The 11,433-nt window shown below is 38.0% G+C and overlaps 1 protein-coding gene across 1 annotated transcript; it reads right to left on the bottom strand.

The window, feature by feature from the left end:
- Positions 1-9,239: 9,239 nt before the first annotated feature.
- LOC109701767 (thioredoxin reductase-like selenoprotein T) lies at positions 9,240-11,016 on the bottom strand. Its single transcript, XM_020187256.2, has one exon. It carries the CDS (start codon positions 10,976-10,978, stop codon positions 10,391-10,393), a length of 588 nt encoding a protein of 195 aa, XP_020042845.1. The 5' UTR covers positions 10,979-11,016; the 3' UTR covers positions 9,240-10,390.
- Between the last annotated feature and the right edge of the window lie 417 nt (positions 11,017-11,433).

Below are 11,433 nucleotides of genomic sequence, written 5' to 3'. Positions count from 1 at the left end.
TTTATTGTTAAGCTTAGCTTTTGAATCAATTAGCTATTGCTAGGAAAGATATATTCTAAAACTCAGTAGTATTACAAAAAGAATTTATTATTGTTTGTGTATGTGCATGTCATCTGGTGACTGGGCTTGGGTAGAGTGATCTGCTTCAGGTGCGTCTCATGCTTATTAGACCATCAGGATAGCACTAGGGTACATTTTCCCCATAGTGATTGAAGATCTATTAAAGAGCAAGTGGACAAGTTCAAAATTTCTTAAAGTCCAGACTGGTGGCTGGCATATTGCCACTTCCATTTATGTGTCATCAGACAAAGCAAGTCACATGGTGTAAAAGTGTCTTGGGCTTGTCATAACCAAGTTCCACACACTGGGTGCCATAAAAGAAATTTATTGCTTTATGGTTCTGGACACTAGAATTCCAGGATCAAGGTATTGGTTTGGTTCTTGCTGATGGCCATGAGAGCAGGATTTGTTCCAGGGCCCCTTACTGGCTCTCTGCATGTTCATGGGGCATTCTCCCATGTGTTTCAATTTTCACATTTCTCCTTTTTATAAGGACACCCATCATACGGGATCAGTGTCTACACTAATGACCTCATTTTAATTTTTCATTTCTATTATGACCCTATATTCAAATAATTTCATATTCTCAGGTTCTGGGGGATTAAGACTTCAACATATTATTTCCAGGGTGACACAATGCAAGCCATCACTCATGGTCAGGCCCCAAATGAAAGAGCTATGAACTGTACCATAATGAAGATATGGTGAGGATAATGAAGATATGGATGCAGGAAAGGGTGAAGAATAAGCCTGGCTTTTAATAATTTTTGGCTTATATGCCACATCTGGCCTGTTTTAATAAAGTTTTATTAGATCACAGATGTGATCATTTATTATTGTGCTCTCTATGTCTGCTTTTGTGTTATATGGCAGACTTGCATGGTGGCAACAAGAGACTGTGTGACTATAAAGTCAAAATTATCTGACTCATTACAGGACATAGTCTGCTGAACCCTGTTTTTTAGAGAGAAAGTACCAAAAAGCACAATGGAAGTCCACAAGGTAAAATACACCTGAAAGAACTAGTATTTATTCAATATCTAATATACATGAAATTCTAATAAGCACTTTACATATGCATTTAAACTATCATATGGTTTCTACTCTGATGAGTTAAGTCAATTTCTCAAGGTCACAGCTAGTAAATAGTCCAGTTTTTTTCTAGTTCTATACAGTTAAGAAGTAACATCAATTAAACATGAATGGGTTCTAAATTAATGAACTTTGGCTGTGCTGGGAAAACACTTTTAATTTCACATGTCTTAAGAGTACATCACAAACATTTTGAATAGATAATTTCCACCTCCATATTAGCAAGATAAATAACTTTCCAAAACTTCTGGGTATACAGAGTAACTTCCCACTACTTCCTCAGAGTAACTTAGTCTCTTCATGATGTCAACCCTCTGAAGCTAAGTTCTTTTTCTTTAGTTGAAGGATGCAACTATGAAAATTACTGGTTTGATGTCTTACAACTCATTGTAGATCTCTGCATGTTCAGACATTTTCTGCAGTGAACAGAGTACAAATGTAGCTGTTAATTAAAAAGAACATCTTGAGCATAAACACTAAAAAATTGATGATCTTCTGTGAGCAATATAATTTATGAGCATTAGCATATTCTAAGCTGGTGTCTTGAGTTTTACTCAGACACCCTTTGGTGCATACTGAAGAAGAAGAAGGAAGAACCCTTTACATGACATGTTCAAATTTCCCATTTCTCAGTCATGGTAAGTGCTCAGATTCTAAGGCCAGAGAGGCAGAGACATCAGCACGGCTCTAACAGTAACAGCTCTGTGAAGCTATTCTGGACCTTTCTTCTTTGCCTCCTTTCTATTCTTCTGCAAAACTCATTGACTTGCCTTTCTTCTTTTAGCATATCATGTTTGTAGGAAATATGATTTGTTAATTTATGACCAGATATTGCTAGTTGATCATTAACAGTGTAGATGTTCCAAATTCCCTGCTCTCAGATAGTATTAAAGGATGTCAAATTTCAAAGATGGAAAGATGGAGAATCTTCAGTTATATCACATAGAAAGTTATTTAGTCTGCACACAGAATTGAGTTATTGCATATGTCTACTATTCTATGCTTCATTTTGTTAGGTAGGCACTCTGCTACATGAGCCACTCCACAAGTCCTATGCTTAGTCTTTGTGAAGGTGAATGGAAGTAAGTTCAGACAAATTCTTAAATATATTTTCACAACCAAGAGAGGGTTTTGAAATGGACTTGGGAAAGAAATTTTCATCTTTTTTTTTTGCTTACTATATTAAATAAGGAAATATTTAAACTAACAAATTATGATTCATGAACAGAAATATGGATATTTAATATTTAATAAATGACCTCAACCAATGTTCTTGTGTAACTGGCAGTATGGCTTACATACTGCCTTAAATAATAGTTCAACAAAAATAAAGTGTACTGGCTAGTGATGCCCTTTGGCTTATTTTAGCAGATGGCTTAATGGTAGGGCTGCTAGTGCATACCTGTTCATGTCATTCTTCAAAGATTGATATACAAATCACAAGATAATGTCTAAATGTGATTCTTAAGTACTAAAAATATAATGGAGTTTGAAAGAGAAAGTTTTGTCTTATTAGGTTGTCGAGAAAATAAAGTGTAGTGATTTAGCTTAATATCAATTCAATCATTAGTGAAATTTAAAAATAAATAGTGTTTTAAATCTAAATGTAATATTTATTTGGAATGCTTTAGTGTATTGGAGCAAAAATTATTTCTATCCCCCAAATCCTAGAGCTTTAGGGGCAGGCCTTGGCAGAATAGGGGATTTTTCATTAGAAAATAGTTGCAATTTTCTGTTTTATTTTTAGCTCAGGGCTGCTGTATGTTGAAGAGAAGAGGGAATTGGGGTGAAAATGACCTTTTAATCATCTGATGAATACCTATGTCTTATTGTTGCTGTGACTATTTCCAGATATGTTAACCAGACTTCAAATATGTATTTATTTCTGTATTAAAGAAAAATAACTTGGCATGATTTAAAGTTTCTGAAAACTCTGACAATACTAACATATTAAAATTTATTGGACTGTAGCTGAGTAATAAAGTTTATGTTATGCTTGTAATTCTTCAAAAAACTAGTTAAGTAGATTCATAAAATTCCAATGGACATTTTTCAGTTTGCACACCAAGGAAGTAGAGATGGAGCTGGGGGCCGAATATAGTAATGTCAGTATGGGAGATGAGATTGAGAGGCAGCAAGAGTCAGCCATGTGGTAAACACTGCTGCCAGAACACATTCCAAGTAACAAATCAGGCTCTTTGCAGCTAATCAACTTTAAAACGGTACTGCAAAATGGGAATAATACCCACATCACAGAAGTATTGAGAGGCCAAGGGAAATGGTGTGAGGAACTGATGGCAAAGTATTATACAATGAGTTGTTACAACCTGAAAAAGCATAGGGGAAAGTAAATTTTGTCTTTCCTACACCCACCTACATGAAATCACATTGGTCATGGATTATTTGTATATAGATCAAAAATTTATCCAGTACAGCTGTATTAATAGAACTTTTTTCCTTGTGAATGACAACAACTCAACATTAGGAAAAAAGAAAGGAATTTATTGGCTCATGGAATTAGAAAATCTTAGAAGTGCTTTAAAAGATATCACTGAGAATCTATAATTATCAGCATTTTTTGGCTCTTCTGTCTTCCTATGTAGACACACTCTCTTCAAATTGTGGCAATTTTGCTGGTTAATATTGATTGCCAAACTGATTGAACTGATAAACACCTAGGAGATTAGTAAAGCATACCTCTGGGTGTGTCTGTGAGTGAATTTCCAGAGAGGATTAACTAGGGGGAGAAGACCAACCTTAATGCTGGCAGCACCATCCTTTAAGCTGGGGTCTGGATGGAATAAAAGGAGGAAACTCAGCCAGATAATGCAGGCATTCTCTCCCTCCACCTTCTAGCTGCCATAGTGTGAGCCACTCAGCTATACTATGCCCTCCTCACCTCAATGGACTGAAACCTCTAAATCTGTGAGCCAAAGAGCTAGAGGTGTGGCTCAAGTGGCAGAGTGCTTACCCAGCAAATGCAAGACCCTGAGTTTAAACCCCAGTACTGGCAAAAAATAAGAAGCAAAATAAAATAAATACACAAATAAAAATGTGGGCCAAAATAAATCTCTCCTCCTTTGAGATTTTGCTCAGGTATTGTGTCACTATGACACAAAACTGACTAACACAACAATAATGGTCCAACAACTCTAATCTTATAAAGACCTTCTTACTTGAGATCTCAGAAGGGCAGAGAAACTTCTGTCAATTCCCATCAGTCCCCAGAAAAAAATAGGTTGTGTGCAAACAGCTGAACCAATTGCTTTAGGTGGAACTTGGAGGGGTTTATTTAGCCAGACTAAGGTGCAGGAAAGGTGGCACATTGTGATCAGTAGCCCCACCAGAAAGAGGATATTTCCTAACATGAAAGCTCCCCAAAATGTGCTGGGCAGATAAAATGTATCAGATATCTAATATGCCAATGTCAGTGAAAAAAGAGCTCCTTATAGAAGGGATAAAGGGGATCTCTTAGGTATTGAAGGATGGGAATGGGATAGAATGGAGTCACATGGGATTATCTCTGAGCAGTGTGCAGGAAGTATTGTCCAAGTTGAGCTCTCCTGTTTCCTGTTCTCATAGCATCCTGAACTTTCCCTGTCATAACATTTGTGACCCTTCCTCATAATTACTTCCTGCCAGCCATTTTTGTAGGACTTCAAGCCCTATGAAGGTATCAACTTTGATTGCCCCATTTTCAGGTGAGTTCCCAGCACCTGTAGTAATGTAGGGATCCAAGTAGGCTCAGCAAATATTTGAATGGATGAGTGAATGGATAGGTAAATCGGGCTGCTCTCTTTATTTCTCATGGTGCTAGACAATCTGTCATCCTGGAAGCTTCTTCATTCATCTGATTCTCTCTGTTATGCATAGGCATTTCTGTTCTCTCCAGCCTTGTCCTTGGCTTGTCCAGCCCTACTATGCACTCAGTCCTGAGTTTACATATTATTTTAGCTCTAGAGCCTCTCATTTCCCCAATTTCAAATTGATTAAAAACATAAAATTAGGCACATTATAAGGGTTTCTATGCCATATATATGTGATGACAGGTGGCCATCACAATTTATATTGGGCTGTAGGAACCCAGCTCTTCAGCAAGTTCTCTACTTATATATGTATTTATTACTTGACACTTAGTGATCTACACAGGAAAAGTGTGTCAAATCAGACTGATGTTAATAATATATGTTCCATTCTGTAAAGATCCTATTCACTGCTCCCATCCCCTGAAAATATGTCAAACTTTGGTGGTATAAAATGACCTTGAATGTCATTTCAGCCTACTATAGGACATGGTTACATCTTCTATGTGTCATGACTATGAGACTTCCTGCCATCTCCTCATGTATGAATTCAATAAGTTCCTGCTGAGTCATGAAACTCTAATTATACTCCTTTGGAGTGAAGGAAGATAACTGTGAAATAAGTGATGTTACCAGTGTCATTGAGATCCTTACAAGGGAATCATTCACTCAACATTAATTGAGCTCAGAGCACCTACTTAATGATAAGAACTATGCAAGAACATGGAAGCAAGTGAGATAGTCCCTATTCACACAAACCATACCTTTGTGGGAAAGATGAGCAATTAAATCATTATTATAACATGTCACGAGAACTGAGAAAGAGGGAGAAGATGTTTTAAGGAAGCAAATAAGGAATCCTAACTTCAGGTAAAGGATTGGAGAATGCATTCCTGAGAATGGACTAAGAAGTTATAAGAAAGATTATAACTTTTCTAGGTATAAAAGTACATTTAGAAGGAAGAGTATTTCCAGGCAAAGAACATAATATGAAAAGGTCTAGAGGAAATATAAGAAAACACACACACACACACACACACACACACACTAAGCAATGTTTGAGAAATACTATTCTGTTATATGCAGTTTCATCTTGCTTTTCTCATTTAGCTATACTTCATGGAAATCTCTCCAAATCAGTTTGTACAGATTCAATTCATGTTGCTGGTATGCCATAACTTACTGAACCATTCATGAATGGATGGTTCTTTCTATCTTTCCGTATTTGTCACTTGGAGTGAGCTTTTTTTTTTTTTTTTTTTCATTTTTCTTTTATTATTCATATGTGCATACAAGGCTTGGTTTATTTCTCCCCCCTGCCCCCACCCCCTCCCTTACCACCCACTCCACCCCCTCCCGCTCCCCCCCTCAATACCCAGCAGAAACTATTTTGCCCTTATCTCTAATTTTGTTGTAGAGAGAGTATAAGCATTAATAGGAAGGAACAAGGGGTTTTGCTGGTTGAGATAAGGATAGCTATACAGGGCATTGACTCACATTGATTTCCTGTGCATGGGTGTTACCTTCTAGGTTAATTCTTTTTAATCTAACCTTTTCTCTAGTTCCTGGTCCCCTTTTCCTATTGGCCTCAGTTGCTTTAAGGTATCTGCTTTAGTTTCTCTGCATTAAGGGCAACAAATGCTAGCTAGTTTTTTAGGTGTCTTACCTATCCTCACCCCTCCCTTGTGTGCTCTCGCTTTTATCATGTGCTCATAGTCCAATCCCCTTGTTGTGTTTGCCCTTGATCTAATGTCCACATATGAGGGAGAACATACGATTTTTGGTCTTTTGAGCCAGGCTAACCTCACTCAGAATGATGTTCTCCAATTCCATCCATTTACCAGCGAATGATAACATTTTGTTCTTCTTCATGGCTGCATAAAATTCCATTGTGTATAGATACCACATTTTCTTAATCCATTCGTCAGTGCTGGGGCATCTTGGCTGTTTCCATAACTTGGCTATTGTGAATAGTGCCGCAATAAACATGGATGTGCAGGTGCCTCTGGAGTAACAGTCTTTTGGGTATATCCCCAAGAGTGGTATTGCTGGATCAAATGGTAGATCGATGTCCAGCTTTTTAAGTAGCTGGAGTGAGCTTTCTTGAGCTCTTGGTTCTATGAACCTGAGGATGCCCGGAGATGCAGAAAGGACAAATGATAGACGACAGACATGCAGAAAGTTGGAATCAGGTTTGCTGGTCACTTGGATGGAGACACACAACAGCCTCATTGATTCTTTTTCTCTAATAACTCTTCTTTTACTTTTATTTTCTTTTCTCTGTCTTTAAAATCTTACTTCTAAAGTCTTTCTTATTTTCTGTTCTTTAAAGTCTCTTTCCTTAGACTTGCACTGTCCCATGTTTTCTTTAGACTCTCAAAGTCTTGGCCCTCAATCTTCACTGTCCCATGTCCTCTTTAGCTTTCCTTTAGCTTAGCTTTTTTAAAGCCTATGTATAAAGTTCTCGGTGCAGACTTGCACTGTCCCATGTTCCCTTTACCCTGTAGCATAACTCACCACCACCAGCAGCAGTCAGCTGCATCATTCAGCAAGCAGCCCACTAATCAAAAAACCCCCCAACCCTCTTCAGGGAGTCTTTTATATCCAGTGGTAAACAAGGAAGTGGAGAAAGAGTTGGGGAGGGGCAGTGACATTGTAACAAGACAAACCTGGTCTCTACCTCTCTGAATGTAAATTTAGGAAAAGCAGCTGTGCTGCATTTTGCCTCTTGCTCTCTTCTGCAGTTAGGCCCATGCCAAACTCAGCCTGTAGATCATTGAGCACAACTGTGCTTATGTCAGTTCTCATAGGCTTTTCTTAATCTGCTCCCCACAGGTATACACATGTAGAATTGCTATGCCTTCCTGGTATATTGACCCTTTTATCATTCTATTATGTTTTTCTGTGTCTGTAAGTTTGATTTGCTCTGGTCTACTTTGACAGCAATATTATCACTTCTGCTTTTTTTTTGATTAATATCTTCATGATACTTTATTGTATCATTTTACCTTCAACCTACCTGTATCATATTTGAAGTGTCTTGTAAACAGTGTATAGCTGAGTCATTTTTAAAATCCCTTATGTCAATCTTTGTCTTTCTGTTTGTGCATGTAGGCCATTTATGTTTAATGTAATTAGTGGTATATAAGAGCTTAAATTATCACTTGATTATTGTTTCATTTATTCTATTTTCCATTCTTCTATTTCTCTTTTCCTGCCTTTCTTGCATTAATTGAAATTTTTTGAGAATTTGGTTTTGATTTATTAATAATGTTTTAATGTATTTTTGCATAAGTTCTTTTTTTTTTTTAACCAACATTTTTTTTTATTAATGTAACAATTTCTTCCACAATGACAACTGTGGCAAAAACTCCAATATTAGCCAACCTGCTGGTATATCCTACAGCCTTTTAATTAAATAGTGTATAGACATTTATAAGTTACACAGCCACACCAATTTATAAGCAACCAATAAATTGTGAAATGTCAGGAATAAAGTTACACTTTAAATAGTTTACCTTGTCCTTTTCCTTGTAGTATTTTTATATTCATGCGCCCCACTTATTTTTTCACTAGACTCTATTGGATTCTAGAGTTAAGTATGGCTAAGCAGAAAACAAAATACAGATGGGTGTCAACACAGTTGTTGAGCTTTATCAGTGTCTAAGACAGTGTAGCTATTCTCTGAAAGACAAGTTATGTAGCTCAAGGCAAAATGGAGAAAGTTGGATTTGAATCTTGGATTCTTCATAGTTCTACCTGTCAGATCCATGGGAACATCACAGGCCCAAGTTTGCACGCCACAGGGTTACAGTGTCACTGGAATGTCCACTGGCTGAAGAAGGACCCTGGAGTATTCAGGCTTTTGGAGTGGTACACAGAAGATAAAATGGCATTACACCACTTAGGTAATAATCTCTAAGGAACTGCCCATTTAAATTGTATTGGCTATCTCTACGTGAAGAACTTAGGCTAACAGTTCTACAATCTCAATCAAAAGATAACTATTTAACCACTTTTCTGCAGTGAATCAATAGACTAATGTCCTACAGCGGGAAGATTACGTAAGTTCTACCTTGAGACTCTCATGCAGGGCCCATTACCTGATACATTCAGGTAAGGAAGCAGCCAGTGATACACAGGTGAGAGCAAGGTCAAGCCTTGCAGCAGCTCACTGTTAGTAACACCAGTGTTGAATTACTTCATTACTTTTACTCCAGTCCCTGCTTTTGGCCCTGCCACTTCGTTCACGTATGGAGTCTGAGGTATGTTGTCACTGCTGCATGTAGCTATTTTTCCACATTATGGTTCTATTTCTGCTAAGTCATTCCTACAGTCTTATCAACTTTTTAAGTTTTTAAAAAACTGTCTTTTTAGAGCTCTGGAACAATACAAAAAATTAAATTAAAAAATTTTCAAATACAGTAAAATTCTGACATATTGGATGCTAGATAAGTTATTATCAGATGGTCTCCATTTACCTAATGTCAATGTTGTAAGAGGTTCAACCAGACTGGTATTTAGTGAGGTGAGTTTTAGCTATTCTGAAAATGGTAAATTAACCTCTTATTTGTATGTGAATCTAAAGTGTACCCCTTCTAAGGTTATTTGTAAATCAAAATAAAAAAAATAGGCAGATAATTATTAAATATGTTAACAGGTACAATGAGCAAAAAACTGAAACTTTTCCACTGAACTGACATCTGCTTACTTTTTATTTAGTTAAATACAAAGGCCCAGTTAATCAACTCACTAGACTGGTCAAGGCAAGACACCTGAACTGCACAATAGGATTTAGAGCAGGTGGTTTGTAGCAGTCCTCTGATGCACGCACACACACAGACACAGACACAGACAGACAGACAGACACACACACACACATGGTGGGAGTACTCGAGATACTGAATTTCCCCATAATTTTGAATAACACACTGTTCATAACCTGCAGAATTTTGAAACTGTATCAATTGGACATGGCCAAATTAGAGATGTCTAATAACCTTATAAACTATTTGGAACTTCAGCTATATACCCAAATGGCTGACTTTAAACTATAAAAAATGAAAATTCATATAAAAGCACAACAAATTCAACACACATCTTGAAAAAAATCAAATTGTAACTCAATTTTCTACTTTTTCAAAAATGACTAAGAAAAAAGTTCCAAGTAGTAATGTCTACATGTAAAAGAAACAGAGTGAGTTTTTGGGGAAAGCTATACAGTATTATTGCACTCCATGAATGTGCAGAATTCCCAAACGCCTCAGCACTGAGAAACTGTCCTGCATGAGGTTTCCCAAGAGTACAACGTGCCTGCCGAGGGTATCCAGCCTGTACTAACAGCAGCTGTCTTCAGTACAGGCCTTCATCGTGCCAGTCACGCTGCTCCTGCAAAATCCTGTAATGTAGAAGAGTTTTCAGTGCTGATGGTGGGGCTATGATCGATGGTGTGGGAGTGAGTCCATGTGCACGTTGAGCTTCATTTCATTGTCGAGGATCTGAACGAGCTGCTGCATGGATGGGAGATGACCAGACTCCAGCTTAGACCACACAGGTACATCGTTTAGCGTGATCTCAAATGCACCTGTGGACATGCACTGGTTCTCGATCATGTTGCTCAAGAAGAAAACCATCACGCACGCGTAGACCTTATTCTCTTGGCTCCACTGCCAGATGCTAGGCGCTTGCATGCCAAAGAAAGCGAAGGGGTCCTTGCCAACAATGATTAAGCCTATTAGTACTAGTTTGAAGACTGACAGGAAAGATGCTATATGTCTGTAAATCGGCTGAGGGAGGTAATTCTCCCCTTCGATTCGGATGTCGGGATACCGCTGACTAATAACGCGCAAGTACTCCTCAAACACCCGCCTGTACCCTCAGGAGACGCAAATCTGGAACTTGAGCAGCGGGCCCGTGGCGTACTGCATCTTTAACCTCTTGCTGGGCACGCCGCCCATGTTGGCCGAGGCCTCGCCCCGGGTCACCGCCGACGCCGCCACCAGGACAAGCAACAGAAGCCTCATCTTGACTCAGACAGCCGCTCCGGCCGCCTTCTCACTGAGACTGCCTTGCATAAGCTCTTAAAATAGTAGTTGCTTTAGGAATTACATCATATATATATATATACATTGCATATATATATATATATATGCAATGCCACAGACTACAGGGTAAGCATTTTATCACTTCATTTGAAATATAGAAATGTTTCTTCTATTGATGTTTTTTACCTTCCTGCAGGAATAATTGTCTTCAATATTTCCTCTACAGATGTTGACACTTTCTTTCTCTGAAACTTTAAAATTATATTGAATGTTTGAATCAATGTTCAGATGAGCTGCTGTTTGTCTTTGCTGCCTTGCTTTGTCTCAAATCATGAGAGACTATCTGGGCATTGTGTCAGGGCCAGGGGGCATGTCAGCATCTCTGGCACTGTCAGATTCCTTTCTGGGTTTTCCTGTCCATAGTTGTCGGGGTT

This window comes from Castor canadensis, chromosome 12, assembly GCF_047511655.1.
Source record: "Castor canadensis chromosome 12, mCasCan1.hap1v2, whole genome shotgun sequence".
NCBI lineage: Eukaryota > Metazoa > Chordata > Mammalia > Rodentia > Castoridae > Castor > Castor canadensis.
Note: the sequence above shows the minus strand (reverse complement) of the source record. Positions and strands in the feature narration are given on the sequence as shown.